At 41.7% G+C, this 21,327-nt stretch overlaps 1 protein-coding gene across 1 annotated transcript; it reads left to right on the forward strand.

Moving 5' to 3' along the window:
• The first annotated feature begins 763 nt into the window (after positions 1-763).
• On the forward strand, positions 764-20,792 carry PSMB1 (proteasome 20S subunit beta 1). The gene is made up of 6 exons (XM_012782547.3): positions 764-957; positions 5,554-5,661; positions 8,741-8,822; positions 10,997-11,126; positions 18,508-18,614; positions 20,526-20,792. The coding sequence occupies exons 1-6, from the start codon at positions 836-838 to the stop codon at positions 20,709-20,711; spliced, it is 735 nt and encodes a 244-aa protein (XP_012638001.2). The 5' UTR covers positions 764-835; the 3' UTR covers positions 20,712-20,792.
• Positions 20,793-21,327: the final 535 nt, after the last annotated feature.

A 21,327-nucleotide genomic window follows, 5' to 3' on the forward strand; every position in this document is an offset into this window, starting at 1 on the left:
TATGACTTTGCATGTAACTCCTGCCTCCCTGAAATGTATAAAATCAACTGTGACCCAGCAATAGTGAGACCACTTGCTCAAGTCTTCTTGGGTGTTGCTCTCTGGGCCATGGTTGCACATATTCGGCTCAGAATAAACCCTCTTTAGGTTATTTTACAGTTTGGATTCTTATCCATTGCCATTGTATACCCCTAAGTTATGTAGTATGTATTCTTTTGCTCAACCTTATGTTTATAAGACTCATCCGTGTTGATGTAGCCTCCCTGTGTCTCCTAGCTAGCTGTAGTTGGTTAATTTTCTTTGCTATGGAATATTCCATTGTATGACTATAACTGAATTAATTTATCCTTTCTGCTGTTTGTGGGCATTTGGCTCATTTCCAGTTTGAGTACATTAATAACAATGCTCTGTGGACATTCTCGTGCATGTCTTCTGGGTAGAGTATAAACCCACGGGTGGAATTGCTGGGTCATAAGGTATGTACATGTTCGACTTTGCCAGATGATGCCAGTTCCTTTTCAAAATGTTGTACTAATTGACACTCCTACCAATAGGGTACTAGAGTTTCTGCGGCTCTAATAGTTTTGTCAATTTTTGGTATGGTCAAACTTTAAAATTTTTGTCCATCAGGAGTATCAGTGCTTTCTTAGGGAAAGAACCCTTTGCATCTCTGTCAGCTTTCTGGATAGCAACCGGCCAGGCGGGGGCGCTGACCTCCAGGAGCAACGACGAGTGCGAGATAGAGAGGCCGGGGGGGGGAGCCGGAAGTGGCGCCACGTCCGGCCGAGCCGCCATCTCGCCGTGAGACAGCAGGAGACTCAACCACAGCTGCGCGATGCTGTCCTCTGCAGCGGCTTACTCGGGTCCCGGCAGAGACCAGTGGATGCAGTGGATGGAGCCGCACAGCGCTGCGGGCTCTTTGCAACTGCGCTTTTCGCCCTACGCTTTCAACGGAGGGTAAAAGTCCCTGGGAGCCGCTGCTTTCGCTTTCGCCCTCCCACCTCTCTGCTTGAGCCGATGGGTTACGGCGGGAAAGGCGCTGCCCTGTCCCCCTCGGGCCTCCGTGCCGTCCCCTCTCGGTTGTGTTCCCCTCGTCTTGCCCGCCTTGCTCGGGTTCGCCTGCTGATTGGAGTACAGCCTTGGTTTTTAGGGCATCGCCTTATAGCCGGGCCATTGAGAACACTCTTTCTGTGGACAGCCTGCTCCTTGCTGCAGTGAGACAGCAGAGTAGAAATTGAAACATAGCTTCTGCTCTGTGGAAGACCTTTAAAAACGTAGTTTTCCTTTTCGTAGCGTCTAAACATGTTATGCCACAGCAGGCGAGGGGAGAGGTCTAGCATCTGAGATTAAAAGTTAAGATTATTTGGTCCGTGTTCAATGCATACTTGTGTCTGTAGCCGAAACGTCTGATCAACCAACTTGATTATTTTCTGTTGTTTCAAGTAGAAGTAAAGTGGGATTGGTTTGCCAGACTTAATTTCGTTGATCAGTGCTTTAAAAAAAAGAAAACCGTTTAGCTTAAGCTCAGAAAAAAAAATACTCAGGGACCTTTTAATACATGTATTCTTGCATGGCCTTTTTTTCTTAATTACTAGCTTTATCTTAAGTGATGCTTTTGCTTGGTAGTACACTGAAGAATTAGGGTTGTAGAAAGATGCTCCGATTAAGTCTCTTGACAATGAAGAACTATGAATTGAAGTAGTGGTTACAGTTTACCAATCAAACTTTGTACATTAAAACAACATGCACACCCAATTTGAACAAACAGATGGTTCTTTAAGAACCAAAAATATTTATCAGGGCATTATAAATTTGAAATTTTAATGCAGATTTTGGAGTATGTTAGAGAATGAAAGACCAATTGTAGCCTTGGTCCTGGCACTAAAGGACAGTGTGGTCTTTGGGCACCTATCAACATCTTGAACCTAAATTTCCTTATCTTCATAGTTTTGGGAAAGAATCAAGAGACACATGTATGCCATTGTTGTATTTAATCCTCATAATAGGTAAATGTTGAATCCCTCTCTTATTCGGAGGGAGTTAAACTGTTCTGGTCACAAAGCTAACATACAATTGAGCCAGGCCTTTGATTCATAGCTGTCTCTCCACTGAGTCTATGTGCTTTTCCATTACAGTTCTTAACACTTCCTGTGCTAATTAAGTATAGTATAAGGTGGGTTATTAGACCCATTTCATAAGGCAGTTCCTAATAAGAATTTTTAGGCCAGGTGTGGTGGTTCATACCTGTAATCCTAGCACTCTGGGAGACCGAGGCGGGCGGATCGCTCGAGGTCAGGACTTCAAAACCAGCCTGAGCAAGAGTGAGGCACCGTCTCTACTAAAAACAGAAAGAAATTAATTGGCCAACTAAAAATATATATAGAAAAAGGTAGCCGGGCATGGTGGCATATGCCTGTAGTCCCAGCTACTTGGGAGGCTGAGACAGAAGGATTGCTTGAGCCCAGAAGTTTGAGGTTGCTGTGAGCTATGCTGACGCCACTGCACTCTAGCCAGGGCTACACAGTGAGACTCTGTCTCAAAAAAAAAAAAAAAAGAATTTTTAAGCTGTTCAGTATTGAGTACTCATTACTCACTTTTTAAGCCCTTGTAATCCAGTTTAAACCATTACTGCCCTAAAAGTTACTTACAATTTTCTGATTGTTTAATCAAGTTACCTTTTTTAATCTTTGTTCTTTTTCTTATTTATTGCAGCTGGCTCTTGAGCAGCTTTTGCCACAACTTTCTGATTGTTCAATCAAGCTGCCTTTTTTCAATCTTTGTTCTTTTTCTTATGTATTTATTGTAGCTGGCTCTTGGGCAGCCTTTGTTTCCACAAAATGAGGCTTAATTCTCTTCATTTTTCTCCTCTAATTTTTTAAATGTAGTTAAACACCAAGTAAACACTTCCATGTTTATCACTCAGCATTCTCACGTGTCTTATCCCTGGGAGGATAATTCCCAAATCTGTTTCCTCAGTTCTGCCTCTCATGAGTCCCAATTCTAGCTGCTTCAGTAAAACATGTCCACCTGGATTTTCTGCTCTCACTGTTACTCAAGATAGTAAACAAAACAAAAAGCAAGCTAATTCCTCTCAATGTATCTCATTCTTTAAAATACTCCTTATAATTATGCCATCATTCAACTCATCCAAATTTATAATCTTCAATGTCATAATTGGTTTTGCCAGTTCCTAACACATTTGAATAGATACAAAACCGTGTCCATTTTGTGTGTTTGTGATGATTTTGAATTTACCTGTTTCTTCCTGTTCATCCTGCTCCTTACTATGGCGTTAGTCTTGTTGGGATAGTGTTTTCATCCCATTTCACATTATGTCATTGTCAGGGTGGGTGTCATTATAGCTCACTGCAACCTCAAACTCCTGGACTCAAGGGATCCTTCTGCCTCAGCTTCCTGAGTAGCAGGTACTTACTACAGGCACTTGCCACTGCACCTGGCTAATTTTTCTATTTTTGGTGGAGACGGGGTCTTGATCTTGTCAGGCTGGTCTTAAACTCCTGACCTCAAGTAGTCCTCCTGCCTCAGCTTCCCAGAGTGCTAGGATTACAGGCATGAGCCACCACGCCCAGCCCAGAGTAGACTTCTTAAAACCCCACTTTGCAAATGGAACTTTTCTCATTGCTCAGATAACCTTCATGGTTCCTTGCTAAAATTCCAAAATCTTCAGTTTGGCATTTAGGATCTTCTACAGTTGGAATCCTGTACATCACATAAGGCTATGTCCCTCTACTTGTTTACACAAAAAGGGCTACCTGAATAAGTTGCTTAAATGTACTGTTTGGGTTTTTTTAAATTCTTTTTTTTTTTTTTTTTGAGATAGGGTCTCACTCTGTTGCCCTGGCTAGAGTGCCGTGGTGTCATCTTAGCTCACAGCAACCTCAAACTCCTGGGCTCAAGCAATCTTCTGAGTAGCTGGGACTACAGGCATGAGCCACCATGTCTGGCTAATTTTTTTCTATATATTTTTAGTTGGCCAATTAATTTCTTTCTATTTTTAATAGAGATGGGGTCTTGGTCTTGCTCAGGCTGGTTTCGAAGTCCTGATCTTAAGTGATCCTCCCTCCTTGGCCTCCCAGAGTGCTAGGATTACAGGTGTGAGCCACTGTGCCCAGACTGCACTATTTAAATTATTACCTGTTTCCCTTTGCCCTCTGTTCATTTACTTGGAATGTCATCCTTTTCTGCTTCAGAGCTTTAGCACAAATGCCATCTCGGTAAAAGTAGTAACTAAAATTTTCTGAGTGCTTAGGTTCTGTGAGGCACTGTGCTTGGTGCTTTGTGTGAATATGTCATTTAATTCCCATAGTCACCTTATAACACAGGCACTGCTGTTATTACCTTGAACTTGGAGAATTTGTCTAAGGTCACACAGCAGTTAAATGTCAAAAGTAAGCCTTTGGCTGGACGTGGTGGCTCACTCCTATAATCCTAGCACTCTGGGAGGCCGAGGCGGGCGGATTGCTTAAGGTCAGGAGTTCGAAACCAGCCTGAGCAAGAGCGAGACCCCGTCTCTACTATAAAATAGAAAGAAATTAATTGGCCAGCTAATATATATAGAAAAAATTAGCCGGGCATGGTGGCGCATGCCTGTAGTCCCAGCTACTCAGGAGGCTGAGGCAGTAGTATTGCTTGAGCCCAGGAGTTTGAGGTTGCTGTGAGCTAGGCTGACGCCATGGCACTCACTCTAGCCTGGGCAACAAAGCAAGACTCTGTCTTAAAAAAAAAAAAAAAAAAAGTAAGCCTTTGGTTCAGGTAATTCCAGAGCCCAAGTGCTCAGTTATCACACTGTAATGTCACAAAAATAATAGCTAACGCTTATTAGAGGACCAGTTATATGCCAGGGACTGTTAGAAGGGCTTTACTCATTTAATCCTTGCAACACCTTAATGAGGTGGCTGCTGCTAAGATCTCTGTTGTATATAAGGAAATTGAGGCCTTGAGAAGTAGCTTACCCACAGCCTCATCTGTGCTAAGTGGGAGAGCCAGAATTAGAACCCAGGCAGTCAGCTTTTGGAGTTCATGCCGTGAGCCTCTTCAGTGAGTGCTAATAAATTGTACAATCACACAGGGAAAAGTTTGTTCTTTGTTCACTTGTCAACAGATACTTGAATACTAGACATTATACAAGGACTTCCATATAAAGAAATGAAAAAGAAAAAAAAAACAATCTCTTCTTTGACCTGAGAAAAGGGTGTATCTTTCCTTGTACCACTGACTGTCTATACTTAGTCCTCAAGGGCACAGACATGGTTCTGTATTATCAGAACTTTGCACAGGTAGGTATTTAATTTTTTGATGATAATTCTGTGCCTTTTCAGTTTTCTCCTTCCAAGGAGCCTTTGCCCTGATATAGGTTTATGTTTTTTTCTGGATGACTTGTGGCCAGGAGTCCTTCCCCTCCATTTGAATCCTGTTCCTGTTCATATTGAGTATATTTCATCCGCATACTTACTCTGCAGCATTCTCTTATTTGGAGGGAGAGGATTGCCTTCCTGAAGAATTATTTTTTTTTTTCTTTCTCTTTTTCCACAGTACTGTATTGGCAATTGCTGGAGAAGATTTTTCAATTGTTGCTTCTGACACTCGATTGAGTGAAGGGTTTTCAATTCATACCCGAGACAGCCCCAAATGTTACAAATTGTAAGTAAACATTTCTAAGTACACGTTTCACAATGTCTTTCTGATGACTTAATGCTGCAAGAGATGCCAATCCAATTCTAAACAGTTTGTTTCATGCGCTTTTAGGGTGCCTGTTGGGAGCTTATCTTGCATTTTTGCTATAAAACCATTTTCTAAGTTAATATTTCCTAATAATTTAGTGCGCAGTCTTAATATTTGCTATATCTGGGTACTAGCAGTGCTTATGATAACGTAAATGTTTTCACCCCAGCATTTTATCATAAAAAATTTCAAATATACAACAATAGATAAAAGAATTTCACAGTGAACACTCCTTTGCCATCACCTAGATCTTATCATTAGCATTTCACTATAATCACTTTATCACATCTTTTCATCCTTCTATCCATTTGTCTTAATCCATTTTGTGCTGCTGTAACATAATACCACAAACTTAGTAAAATATAGAATGAACAGAAATTTATTGGTTCGCAGTTTTGGAGGCTAGGAAGTCCCAGGATTAAAGGGCTGGCATCTGGTGAGGGCTTTCTTGCTGTGTCTTCACATGGTGGAAGGGCAGAAGAGAGGGAGAGATCTTGAACAAGAGGGGACCACCCCACTCCTGTGGTAATGGCCATTTAGGAGGGCAAAGCATCCATGACCTTTCACTGCCATCACAATGGCAATTAAATTTCAACATGAGTTTTGGAGAGGACACCCATTCAAACTGTAGCACCAGTAATCCATTAAATGTTTTTTTTTAAATCTATACCCCCCCTTTTTATCTGAAGCATTCAGTTTAGATATATCCTAAGCAATTACATCCACAGCTCACATTTTTAATCGGCTAGCCATATTTTTTCTAAAACATGAAAGTAAAGCCATATATACTGAAATAAGAAATACCTGTATTAATCTCAGTACATATTTCAAATTAGCAGTGGTTTGTATTTAACAGTTTTGGAAATGCTTATAAATGGTCATTAATGCCTAGTTTAGTCACAAAAGTGCTAATAGGTTTAATAACCTGAATTGTAACAGGAGTAGGACTGATGAGGTGCGGGCCCTTTGGACAGGGCCTTGTGGTATGTAGGTAGTAGGTGAAGAAAGACAGCTATGTCTTTCCTGGTTCCAGGGATGGCCCATGTCTTCACCTAAAAACCAGCTGAAGTTGGCCTTCATCTTCCTAAAATCCTTTCTTTCTGTTTCCATTTTTTTTTTTTTTTTTTTTTGAGACAGAGTCTCACTTTGTTGCCCAGGCTAGAGTGAGTGCCGTGGTGTTAGCCTAGCTCACAGCAACCTCAATCTCAGGGGCACAGCAATCCTTCTGCCTCAGCCTCCCGAGTAGCTGGGACTACAGGCATGCGCCACCATGCCCGGCTAATTTTTTGTATATATATTTTTAGTTGGTCAATTAATTTCTTTCTATTTTTGGTAGAGACGGGGTCTCGCTCAGGCTGGTTTCGAACTCCTGACCTTGAGCAATCCGCCCGCCTCGGCCTCCCAAATTGCTAGGATTACAAGCGTGAGCCACCGCGCCCAGCCTGTTTCCATATTTTGATGCCCTTTTCTCCTTTCCATTAATTTCATGATGGTCCCATAATACCTTTTTTTCTCTTCTAAGAGAAAAAGGTAACTTGTATAATTTGAAAGTTGTAAATATTCTATCATACATAAACTTTAAAAACATAACTTTATGGATACCATGTTGTATAGGCTTTTGCTCATCTTTGGATGTAGGGAACATATGACATTAACGAATACCTATATAGCCTTCATCCCATGTCCTTTGGGGCTGACTGGAGCCAGGCCTGCCTCTTCCTCACCCGTTTGAGACTTTATTCTTTGCATGAAAACTCTCATTCCTTTGATGCATCTGGATATTTGGGAAAAGCATCTTAAGTTCTAAGATTTTGTCCTTCCCTGTTGGTATTGCTAGCCCATCTTGGTAGTAAAAGTGGTAAAGCCTTATAGGCAACTGGAGGTCTGTAACTCAGCGCCGAGAGGTGGGCTGTGCTGTAGATCTGGGAATGCAAGTGATGGCCCACCGGTATCTACTACTCCCCTGGTAGGACAGGTGTGGTTTGTGAGTCATTCATAAGCTTCCGAAAGGAGGAGTTTATCATGTGACCTCCGTCAAATACTTCTTGACAAGATTGGTAGGTTTCCTCATAGATTGATATCAAGATTTAGGAACTAATTTTTTGAGATACAGGGTTGAATTTGTATGGATGCACCAAAATTTAATCACTTCCATACTGGTGGGCATTTAGGTTGTCTTATAATTAGAGGTGATCCTAGAGCTTACCTTTGTAAAGTTGTACAAGTGTATTGATGAGATGGATTTCTGGCAATAGAATTATTGAGTGAAAGTAATGTGAGTTTGCATTTTTACTACATACTGCCAAATTGCCTATCTAAGAAGTTAGATCAGTTAATACTGTTTCCATGTATCTGAAAGTCCCCATTTTCCACAACCTCACCAGCATTGGTTAGGTATTAATAGCCAGTCTAGTTGATTCAAGTTGTCTCTTGTTTGGATTTGGATTTCTGAGTGACATGGAGGTGCTTTTCTTACGTTTATGGTGACTGTCTCTTTCTGTGCTTGTCTGTCTGTAGAACATTACCCATCTTTCCATTATGTTGTTAATGCTTTTCTTATTTGTAGGAATTCTTTGTAGACTGTGGAAATTAATATCAGACTTTGATCTTATGTGCCATAGATATATTTTCTTAGTTTTTTAAAGCTGTTCATAGTATTTTTCTCTGTGTAAGTTTTGACTTTTTATGTAGTCAGATTTTTTTTCTGTGTGGCCTTTGGTTTGTGTTATGTTTAAATCTGCCTTTTTGAGCCCAAGATGGTAAAAAATTGACCCATGTTTTCTTTAGTCTATTCATTGTTGCCCTTTTTCCTGGCATTTTGATCTGCCTATAATTCATTTGATGTAAGGAGTGAGATGTAGGAATACACGCACACACACACAGCCCGCCCTAAAAGCGGGCTAATGTATGGTAATAGTTTTAAATTTAAAATTGCCCCCAAGAGATGTTTTACTTTACTGTCTAACCAACTCATTTTCCTGAAATGTGCTTTTTACAGAACAGACAAAACAGTCATTGGATGCAGTGGTTTTCATGGAGACTGTCTTACCCTGACAAAGATTATCGAAGCAAGACTAAAGGTAGATGCTTTTGTACATGACTGCTTTATTGAAAATTAATAGCAGGCCAGGCACAGTGCCTTATACCTGTAATCCTAACACTTTGGGAGGCCGAGGCAGGAGGACCACTTGAGGGTCAGGAGTTTGAGACCAGCCAGAGCAACAGCGAGACCCTGTCTCTACAAAAAAATTGAAAAATTAGCTGGGTGTGGTGGCATGCATGTATAGTCCCAGCTGAGGCAGGAGATTGGCTTGAGCCCAGGAGTTGGAGATTGCAGTGAGCTACAGAGATGCCAGTGCACTTTTGCTGGGGTGACAGAGCAAGACCCTATCTACATTTAAAAAAACATTACAGCAATTCCATGAGATTCTTTTATTCTTTTACTCCTTCAGCATGACTGTTGCACAGAATAATTGGAAAGGTACTAAGTTAGCAGGTGAAATGCCATCACTGCGGGATCATTAAAGTATCATAGTGTGAAACTGCAGCACATTCTATTTGTTCAGATCTCTGCACCATGCAAAGAGTTCTCCACCTTTGCACAGGTTGCCTGAATGGGGTTCTTCTGAAGATATTCTTCCTTCAAAAATGGAGCAGTCCAGTTTCTGTGGCAGGCGGCCACAGAATGATGCTTGGTTTGCCATCAGCTGAGCTTTCCTTCCTACAGCGTTGTGCTCTTAGTTGGCAGAACGCACAGGCAGGAACAGTAGGGAATAGCCAGGGGGAAAAGGCAAAACAGAAACCGTTAACACCCATCACCTGACGGGCCTCTCAGCCTGCACAAAGGGTCATCAGGTGGTTGTGCTGTCTTTTGCCTGTTGTGAATAACACTTGAGATTGTTTACACTCACAGGTGATGGCATAGTCATTGGAGTATGTAATGTGTTTATTTAACTGACACTTGGCTTTTTGAATGTGTAGAAATGATTTCACTTCATATTTATCAATTGTTGGTATCTTTTTAGAACATTTACTTACATTGGAAAATTTAATGACTTCCACTTATTGGCATATTTATGTAATAATTCAAAGAACAGTGAGTTCCACATAATACACACCATTCCTAAAATGTTTTCTTTCCTAGATTATTGCTTAAGTGAATAAATGTTGGTGCTTGGTTTTGAAATGAAATGATATTAGTATATTTTTGTTTGGGGGTGAGACAGTGTCTTGCATCGTCACCCAGGCTACAGTGCAGTGATGTACCTCTAACTTCTGGGCTCAAGTGATCCTCCTGGCTCAGCCTCTGGGTAGCTAGCTCTACAGGCTCCTGCCACCATACCTGGCTATTGTTTATTTATTTTTTGGTATAGGTAGAGTCTCAGTATGTTGCCCAAGCTGCTCTTGAACTTCTGACCTCAGATAATGATCCTCCTGCCTGGCCTCCCAAAGTCCTGAGATTATAGGTGTGAGCCACCATGCTGGCCAAGAATTTTTTTTATAACTTTTATCTTTTCTTTCCCTTCCCGCTTTCCCCCTTTCTCCTTCTCTTTTTTTTTTTTTTTTTTTTTTGAGACAGAGTCTCACTCTGTTGCCCCAGCTAGAGTGCCGTGGCTTCAGCCCTGTTCATAGCAACCTCAAACTCCTGGGCTCAAGCAATCCTCCTGCCTCAGCCTCCCGAGTAGCTGGGACTACAGGCATGTGCCACGCAGCTAATTTTTTCTATATATTTTTAGTTGGCCAATTAATTTCTATTTTTACTAGAAACAGGGTCTCGCTCTTGTTCAGGCTGGTTTTTAACTCCTGACCTTGAGTGATCTGCCCGCCTTGGCCTCCCAGAGTGCTGCATTTACTCTGTTTTGTTTTTGTTTTTTGAGACAGAGTCTCACTTTGTTGCCCAGCTAGAGTGAGTGCTGTGGTACCAGCCTAGCTAGCTCACAGCAACCTCAATCTCCTGGGCTCAAACGACCCTACTTCCTCAGCCTCCTGAGTAGCTGGGACTACAGGCACGCACCACTGTGCCCAGCTAATTTTTCGTATATATATTTTTTGTTGGTCAATTAATTTATTTCTATTTTTAGTAGAGACGGGGTCTCGCTCTTGGCTCAGGCTGGTTTCGAACTCCTGACCTTGAGCAATCCATCCGCCTCGGCCTCCTAGAGTGCTAGTGCATTTATTCTTCATACTGTTGTTCGTTGTAGTTTATAACAGATTCTGCCTTCTACATGCCTGTTGTTTTTACCAATAATTGCAGATGTATAAACATTCCAATAATAAGGCCATGACCACGGGGGCAATTGCTGCAATGCTGTCTACGATCCTGTATTCAAGGCGCTTCTTTCCATACTATGTTTACAACATCATCGGTGGACTTGATGAAGAAGGTAGAATGATTTCTTTCTGGAAAATTGGGGGGAGGGGATGTTTGCATTTCCTAGACATAGGAGTTTCCATTTAGAGTCGAAAAGAACCACAAACGACATCTAGTGCAACTACTTCATTTTCTGATAATGAAAGTGATGAAAAAACCGAAGCTAAAAGGAAAACAAATGGTATCCAAAGGCACAAAACAATACTGTGTTAAAGCTCTAATTGTGAATGTGGAGCAGCCAGTTATTTTACTATTTTTTCAGGATCTCGCATGAGTTAGAAGTAAATAATTAGCATTCTTACCTTACAGAAAGGAATCTGACATTGAGAAACTTGACCTAAATATGATTCTGAGTATTGACAGTTATTAACAAATGCACTTAAAGAAGTTACTTAAAAGTGGTCTCTGAGATGTCAGGTAATTAGGGTTTGTTTTTTTAAGGATAGAGTCTCACTCTGTTGCCCAGGCTGGAGTGCAGTGGCACGATTGATCGTAGCTCACTGTAACCCCAAACTTCTGGGCTCAAGCCATCCTCCTGCCTCAGCCTCTCCAGTAGCTAAGACTATAGGCTTGGCGCCGTGTCCAGCTCAGAACATTTTTAAACACCTCTTTGATTTTCTGTGAATCAGACCAGGTATGCCTGAGAAAATTAGTCTTGTTACCTGACATTTCTATTCTGTTTTTGATCCAAAGCTATGTTACCCACATGGGCACCAGTGTTTTCCATGAGTTCTGATTTGGATTGGCTTTTGGTTGCTTCCAGAAACCAAGTACAGTCTGCCAGGACAGATCTGTGCCACCATATAGAGTAGTGCTTTGTGATGAGAAGCTACAGAAGTATCTAGATCAGGCTATCATTGGAGTAAGTCCATTTTCTATGTTCAGTCTGGCTGAACCTGTGGCTGGAGTTGCCCCTAAAGTGGTGGCAGGGGAGTTCACACAAGGGGCTACCCCAAGCGTAGTTGGGGTCCAAAGAAGGAAGCACTGAATGCCAGGGTGACCCATCCAAAGCCTTTTCTAGGGAAACTTACGTGCAGAGGCTGCAGCAGTCCCGTGGCAGGCAGTGAAGAAAAGAGATGTTTTACCTAAGCATGTCCACGATGAGAGGGTCTGGTTATGGAGTTTGTATGGAGGTTTAAGGAATTTGGTTCAGACCTGGGGCTAGTTTCGCAACAGGGTTAATCTCTCAGTGTTTTCAGGCAACAACTTGAATGGCTTTATTGGTGCCTGGGAATGTTCAAGGGCCTAGCCTGGATTCAGGCCTCCAGGGGGAAACGTGCAGCTGGCTGGGTCATAGAGTGGTCATGGCACTGTGTGCTTCTCAGTTGACACAGAAAGAAAGCAGGGGACTGAGGGACAGTGCTGTGTGGTTCTCAGCTCCCTACAGCCCAGGTGTTTACTCCTGTCCTTTTTGGTCCCGTGAGCTTTTTCTTTGTTCTCTCTCTCTGACTCTTAACTCTACCCGATGTGGGGCCTTGGGAGCATTCTGATCCTTTTACCTGCCATGGTTTGGGAGTAGGCAAATTAGGCCTACATAATTTCTTTTTAAGGCTTTCAACCTTACTTGAAAACTAAGAAGGTATGAAGTATAGAAATGGTAAATAGAAATGAATTACCTTTAATCTGGGTAATTAAATTTTAGCCATAGGTTAGTTTGCCTCACTTAGCATGCTGGATGCAGCATGTGCCTTTGGACTCACACATGCCTTCATGAATGCGCGAGTCATAGATTCGGATTTTAGCAACAGAAGAAATAGCTGCCATTGAATTTCCACAGGCCAGACAACATCCTTTGAGTTTTTCTGAGAGTCAGACTAATCCAGGAAAGATTTGAGATTTGGGTTTGGGTACGTTGACTTCAGAGCCCTGTTCTTTAATTTTCAGTACTTTTGGTGGTGGTCTCAGACATCTTTACAACCATCTTTCTAATCTTTATCTGGTATGCTTTAATTGTTCTTTTATAGAAGAATTTATGTGGGTAATGAAGCAATCCTGTTTTCTTTTTCCATTGCCCAAGATAGTTTTCAGCTCTTTTACCTATATTTTCTGTTACTTACCTCCATTTCCAGAATACTGTATTTATATTGCAATCTATTGAGATACCATCGTTTGTTGTTGGGATATCTGTTGATTTCCGTTCTGGTAGATGATGGATCATTAGCGTCCTCCCATAACACATCATACTTTTGATAAAACATGTATTTAATGTTTTTATTATAACCAGGTAAATATTGATGTTTGTTGTGCCAAGTATAATCGTATACTATGATATTTCCTTTGTTATACAATAGTTTTGTTTTACTGGGAGGTAACTCTCTTTCTGATTGGCTTGGGCTTCTTTAAACCTTCCATCACTTCTTTTCATGCTCTGAATGCAGGTCATCTGGGGGCTCCACTGCCCCTTACTACAGGAGGGACCAGTTGCCACCCTGGGCTCCTTGGTCATCCCTGCAGGAGTTCCCTTTGCCTTGCTCCTGGCTCTGACTCCCTGATTGCTGGACCCCATGCTTTCCTCTCAGCTTATTTCCTTATTTGGGAGGCATTTCTTTCTTTCTTTTTTTTTTTTTATTTCAGCATATTATAGGGGTACAAACGTTAAGGTTATATATATTGCCCATGTCCCCCCTACCCCCTTGAGTCAGCTTCAAGCATGCCCATCCCCCAGGGGGCATTTATTTCTGAAGAGATTTCTGAAGAAAGTAATCAGGAAACCTTTTCGAGACTCTGCTTTTACCTTGGCTTTTGAGATCTTTTCTTTACCCTGGTGTGCAGTTTCATAGTGACGTTCCTTGTCTGGGGCCTTTTCTCTTTTCTCTGCCTCCCCCCCCCACCTTTTCCACAGCCACCTGGACTGTGACCACTTGACCCTGTGTTTATTGTGTGCCCACATGCTGTCCACCTCTTGGCCTTATTCTACTTTATGAAGATCTCCTCAGCTAGGTTTTCATACTTCATGGATTGCTTATATTTCTGGTATCATTAATTTCCAACAACTATTTCTTATTTTCTGGCTTTATTTTTTTTAATTATATTTTTGTTAGATATTTTTGTACTTTCTTCAATGTTCTCTTGTGTTCTGTGCATTTCATCAGATTGCTTTTTAAATTTTGTGTGTTTATTTTTGGCCTCTGTCTTATGTGTTAGAGGCTTCCTTCAGATTTCTGTAGATTTTTGCCTATCCATTCATACTGGAGAGTGATATACCACAATCTGATTGTGACGGTGTATGTTGCGTGTCTGTGTCTACCAGCATCCTCTTCTGATGAAAGTTCCTTAACTCTTTGGCTTGGGATGGGTGGGGCTGTGGGAGGATGACTGGCAGCTTTCTAGGGAGAGGAGGAGGAGGAGGAGGAGGGCGAGGTCTCTGTTCTGTGTGTGTCAGCTTCCCGTTTCTTGTGCTTTGTTCCCCCTTTACTTCTCTTGAGCCTGGGCCCCCAATCCAGAGCCTCTGCTGACGTCTGGAGAGACTATGTTTTATCTTCTGTGTCAGTGGAGAGCAGTGCTCCTTCCCGAGATGTCAGGGCTGTGGGGCCACAGCTGTTCCTCATTGTCAGCCCCTCTCTGCTCCAACCTCTGTGTCTTTAACCTCCTAGCCGCTGTCATGGTGGTCTCAGTTACTCTGCAGTGAAAACAAGTACACACTTATACACACACTCAAGCAGTTTTATTATGTAAGTACGACAGTATATATGTTTCTCTGTCACTGTACTTTGGTTGTATTGTCATGGAGATAGTTTTAAGCTATATGCATAATGATTTTTTTTTTTACCAGACAGGGACTGATTGTATCTCCCAGGCTATAGTGCAATGACACCATCATAGCATAGCTCACTGCAGCGCTGAACTCCTGGGCTCAAGCTCAACCTCCTGAGTAGCTGGGACTACAGGTGTGCACCACCACGTCCAGCTGATTTTTTTATTTGATTTTTTTAGAGATAGGATCTCACTATGTTGCCCAGGCTGGTGTCAAACTCTGGGCTTCAAGCAATCCTCCCACCTCAGCCTCCCAAAGTGCTGGTGCTACGGGCATGAGTCATTGTACCTAGCCCATAATGATTTTTAATAGCTGAATGAGACAGTATGTCGCTATACCATAATTCTCTAAAGGGCATTAATTTAGGTTATTTCCAGTTTTCTTAATATAAATAATATGTTGAACTTCCTTATACATACATTTTGTGTACTTCTCCAATTATGCATATCTTCCTGAAATAAATTCCTAGTCATTGAATTATTGGGTCAGGATTTTTTTTCCTTTTGCATTTTGTTGATCATTATTGGCCTGTCCTTCAGAGATGTGTACCAATGCACTCTACCAGCAGGGGGCATTAGTGCCTCTTTTATTATCTAACCTTCCCGGTGTCAGAATCAACATTGTAAACATACCTTTGCCCATTAAATGTTTTATTTATTTATTTATTTTTTGTTTTGTTTGTTTGTTTTTGAGACAGAGTCTCACTCTGTTGCCCAGGCTAGAGTGCTATGGCGTCAGCCTAGCTCACAGCAACCTCAAACACCTGGGCTCAAGCGATCCTCCTGCCTCAGCCTCCCAAATAGCTGGGACTACAGGCTAATTTTACTATATATGTTTTTAGTTGTCCAGCTAATTTCTTTCTATTTTTTTAGTAGAGATGGGATCTCACTCTTGCTCAGGCTGGTCTTGACCTCCTGAGCTCAAACGATTTGCCTGCCTTGGCCTCCCAGAGTGCTGGGATTGCAGGTGTGAGCCACCACGCCCGGCCATATTTTATTGTTTTACTTTATGTATGTATATTGGGGAGGGGGGGCACCTTTTCATATACTTATTGACTTTTTTCATCTCTTCTTTAGAAGACCCATATATTAACTTTTGCTCATTTCTTTATTTGCAGTTTAGTTTTTTCTAAAATTTTCAAGAACTACATTCAGATGTGTCAGCCCTCTGTCATGAGTATATAGATGTCCCCCAAGAACGTTCTTTGCCTCTTTTTGGGGTTGTCTTTTGCTATACAGAAGTTTCTGAGTGTCATACAGTCAAATCTGTCAATGTTTTCTTTATAGTATTGAGTTTTTACCTTGTTTGAAAAGCCTTCCCCATCCGAAGCTTACCTGTGTTTCTTTATAAGACTTGTCTCATTTTATTTTTTATGTTGAAATCATTAGGCTTTTTGAAATTTATCTTGATGAGGAAAAACAATTGATAGTCAAGATTTATGCTATTCTGCACTGATTTTACAAATGTGTCTCATGCTCTTTCTAGAAGGTCTTTGAAATTCTATTCTTGAACATATCCCACTCTTTCTTTTTGGTGTGTGATTTTCTAAGATTGGTTCTACCCTTGGGTAAAGCCTTTGGGCCTTATTTTACTTGTGGCCTATCAGCCTCATGAAAGATATTGGTTCCTTTACACCTTAGATCCCTTTCTGTCTGTGTATGTTGAGGCTAGTGGACTGCTCACAGTGATCCTGTTTTTTGTCCCAAGCTTGCAAAAATACTTCCCCAGATTTTCTTAGGTGACCTCAGATGCTGCCTTCTTCAGCAGGGAATTCAATCCTACATGATTCTGCAGAAGAAAGACACAAAACTAACAGTGGCGGTTTTCCTGTGGATAGCAGGGAGACTGTCCCTGTCTCACACCTCCCAGGGAAACTACTGCAGTGTTTCAGTTCTGGCATGTAATGTCTTTTCAGAATCGGTTATATGTATATTTTTTCCTTATTTCAAATAAGAAGTTATGTCATTTTTAAGTTATATCTTGTGAACGATTCATGATATTTCACATCCAGAACACAGTTGTTTTTAAAAGGCCCTTTTAAAAATTGCAGTGTTACATGTATTATTTGTAATAAACTCAAATAATACAGAAACATGTAAAATGAATCCTCTCTTTTCTTGTCCCCAATCCCACTCTCAAAATAACGAACTATAGTTTGCTATTTAGCAATCCAGACGTTTTTGTAGAGACAGGGTCTTATTATGTTGTCCAGGCTGATCTCAAACTCCTGGCCTCAAACAATCCTCCATCCTCAGCATCCCAAAGTGCTGGGATTATAGGTGTGAGCCACTGTGCCTGGCCTCTGTACTATTTTTGTGCTTATATTAATACAAACATATATACAGTTTTCTTAGGCTTTTAAACAAAAATTGGGTTGTACTGTACATATAACAGCACTCTCTTCATTTTACTTTGTTTTGTGAATGTGTTCCCAAATCCCCACGTATATATAAGTCTTCGTCTTCCTAGGCTACCAAACAGTAGTAATGTGCACATCTAACGTACAAGGAACATGCTCGGTGTATCAGAAATTATTTATGCAAATTAACATCACTTTATAACTCTCTGAGGTGATTGTATTAAATATTGTTCTTATTTCACAACTGAAAAAAGCAACCTCATCAGGCCTCACAGTCAGTGTGGTGGAGGCAGGGTTTGCACCTGAGCAGACTAGTTCCTGGGTTTGCTGTCGTACCTTTTCACTCTGCCTAGCTTTCCATCATGCAGGTGTGCCACTTTTCCACTCATGGATTTTGGGTTGCTTGTAATTTTTGGCTCTTTTATATAATACAGAAATGTGCTCTTTGTTCATATTGCTTTATGTGTTTACATAAACATTTTTGTAGGGCAAATTCTATTCCATAAGTGAGATCATTACTGTGTCATAAGGTGTGTACTTTTACATTTTGATAGATTCTGCTGCTCTTAAAACAGCATAATTATTACTTAATTCAGGAAAGTCTGAGAGACCCATTTCCCCAGCTACACACAGTTCTCTTTTAAGAATGGGTGAATTCAGATCCTGTTTTTCTTATAGAAAAAAAGCAGTGATTCTTTATAATTCTGGTAGCGCAAAGCAACAGTTACATTTTGGGCAAAGGTGTTCTTTCATATGTGGCATTTTTGTTTTTCTGAAATCCCTTTTTTATTATATATTGGTTTTCATAGTATTGATGACTATCAAATCTGTACAAAACTACACTAGTTTGTTTTTCTAGGAATGTCATGAGGAGTTTGGTCAGAACTCACAACAGGTCCTGTAAGCATTGGCCAGTACATCTGTGAAACCACGTACATGTTGTGGGGACACAGGACAGTAATCAGTGACATTAGCTTAAAGAGAACCTAAAGTTTCTGGTGGTCAGGAGTGACAGGGTGTGGAACCTCTTGCCTCTGACCACATTCCAAGCTCTAGGTGGTGGAGCAACCCTGAGGAGCCAGGCTGTCTGCTGGGTGTCACTTGTGCCACAGCGACCGTGTCCCAGCTGTCACCTGTGCCGCAGTGACTGTTCTATTGACTGAAAGAAACTTTAGCCAAGTTGGTGGTCCGTTTTGTGTCTTTTTGACTGGGTTTATTTTTGCCACGTTCTGGGATGATGATCAGGGTGCCGTCCTCATGAAGACTGTTTTCTTCTTTAAGGAAAGGGAGCTGTGTACAGCTTTGACCCAGTGGGGTCCTACCAGAGAGACTCCTTCAAGGCCGGAGGCTCAGCAAGTGCCATGCTGCAGCCTCTGCTCGATAACCAGGTAATACGCTGTGTCCAGGTTGTTGTGTTCGTGTGCAGTGCCTTCTTCCACATTCTCATCAATAGCTTAGGAGAGCAGAGATGGATAGAAAGGCTTTCTCATAAATTGTTGCCGAGTTTGTCTTGCTGACTTGTCCATCCACACCTTCCCGTCTCGCTGTGTGTGCTCTGCCTGCTCTCTGGCGGGTCCACTCCTACTTCCATGGCTCTGATTGTTCCTGTATCCTCGTGACTGAGGCTCTCTTGTCTGCAGTGATTGGTCTGTGTGTTCAGTTCTCCTCTTGGCATCTGTATCACCTTACGATGAAGGTCATCTCCCCCTTACCATTGCCATGTTGCTTCATTTTGTATTTTATTGCCTATGTGTACAGTTGACCCTCGAACAATGCCAGGATTGGGCTGCCGACTCCATGAGCAGCCAAAAATCCACTTACAACTTTGATTCCTTAAAAAGTTACCAATAACATAAATAGTTAACACATATGTTGTATCTTATATGTATTATATACTGTATCTTACAATAAGATGTAAGAGAAAATATGTTATTAGGAAAATCGTAAGGAAAATGTTACAAAAATCATAAGAGAAGCTGTATTTACAGCGCTGTCTTGTATTTGTCAACACAGTTTACGTCGTCTGTTTACAAGATGAATTATCTAAAATGGGCATCCACAGCTGCAGGCCTCAGTATATAGTACATATCAAGCAATTCAACTTTTTCTTGTAAGATCATGACTTCTGTCTGGTTCTTAGAAGCACTTCCAGTCCCTAGTACCACTGGGTAGGGGTCCCATGGTGTTACTCACAGTTTATGGTACTGTGCTAAACATGATGGGAAATAGTGAGAACCAGAGAGATCACTTTCTGCTGTAGCAGCAGTTGACAGGAGAGGTGAGTGACTCGTGGAGATGACAGGCATCTCGTGGCATTTGCGTCGTGCTGGCAACCCAGGTGGCTGTGGAGTGACTGTGGCAGCACAGCGTGCGGCAGTCGTCCTTTCGGTTATGTTTTGGTGCTGCTGTTCCTGTCCCCTCCACTGCCAATAGTGCCACGTACGGTCTGCAAGTGGGAGTTTTGATAAGTTTTAACTTTTTATAATTTGTGCATGTTCTATGGTAGTAAATGGTAAAATAGACTGGTATGTACATATATTTTATGCATTCGTGACATACCTGACTTTTTCTTAATTTTTTTGAATATTTCTAGGCTACACTGTGAGTTTTTCCAAATAGTTGCAAATTTCCAAAATGTTTTCCTATATATTTATTGGAAAAAAAACCCCTGTATAAGTGGACCTGAGAATTTCAGATCCATGTTGTTCCAAGGTCAACTGTATTTTTAGTTTGTCCCTGTGTTCCGTTACTGCTGGCTAGACTCAGGCCTGCATCACCGAATTACGATGCTGTCCTTTCTGCCTCCACACCTCCCTGGTTCCTCCCTCACTTTTCTAAGGGTGTCCTGTCTCGCTACCCCTTTGCCTGTCTCCTGTCATCCCACGCTACCCCCGGACCTGCTTTTCCCTGCGGTGACGTGCTCTTCCTGACTCCACCCCACATCTGCTCTGGGTGCCTGGGCTTCAGCTGCAGCTCGTCCCTGCCTGCCCAGCATCCTCCCTGCTGAAGCCCTTCTCCGAGCAGACTCTGTTCGGGGCTGTGCCGGGCCCTCCTGGCTGCTTCCTGGTCAGAGCACATCTTCTAGCTCTAGAGCATGTGTTCCTCAGAGGTGGAACTTTGCATGGAACTCGTCAGATTTCTGGTGTGTGTAATCCAGCAGGGTCTGGAAGGGTTTCAATTTTAATTTTGTGTTGATGTGATTGTGAATCCTCAGGCATTTGAGGGTATTTGGGGGGACTTGAACCTTCCTTTGTGTGTGCTGCCATGTGACTCCTCAACTGGGTTTCCTGCCCCACCAGGTTGGTTTTAAGAACATGCAGAATGTGGAGCACGTCCCGCTGTCCTTGGATAGAGCCATGCGGCTGGTGAAAGACGTCTTCATTTCTGCGGCCGAGAGGGATGTGTACACCGGGGACGCGCTCAGGATCTGCATTGTGACCAGAGACGGCACCCGGGAGGAGACGGTTCCCCTGAGGAAGGACTGAGCTGCCCCTTCCTGCAGAACTGGCTGCTGTTGTACCTTGGAACTGTCGACAAATTTGTTTATTAAAACAACCTGAAGTGCTCGTTTTGTTATGTGTCTTCTCTCAGCAAGACAGTTCTAGGAAGTCAGACTTCTTTTCATTTTCTTCATTCTTCCCACTTTTCTTTCAGAGGTATTTTTATCTTTGAGGGAGAAAAACGGGTCATGTCAGTTTTTCCTTACACTCAGGAGCAAGGAATTTATCTGGAAAAGTTGACCTTTTTGGCAAACTTATTTACCTCACCAGCTTGCTTGAGGGACCTTTCACCCACCCAGATGGGGCAGTGTTTTACCAGGGTTTTAGTAAAACTTTAGTGGATATAAATGGAATATGGTAAAGATTTCTCATTCCCTGGACTGTTAAACAAGCAGTCTGGAATAGCTGTCTTGGAAAAAAATCTTCAAAATAAAATCGTAAAAGGAAATAGCCCTTTACATAGGCTTTAGGCAGAAACCTGGGTTAATTTTTATAAACAATTTAGTAATGTTAAAATTGAGACCTACATTTCAAAGAATTTTTTGTTTTAGAACTATTAAATACATTTTAACTCCATTATAATATTTGAGTAATTTTCTTG

This window comes from Microcebus murinus, chromosome 5, assembly GCF_040939455.1.
Source record: "Microcebus murinus isolate Inina chromosome 5, M.murinus_Inina_mat1.0, whole genome shotgun sequence".
In the NCBI taxonomy this organism is placed as follows: Eukaryota; Metazoa; Chordata; class Mammalia; order Primates; family Cheirogaleidae; genus Microcebus; species Microcebus murinus.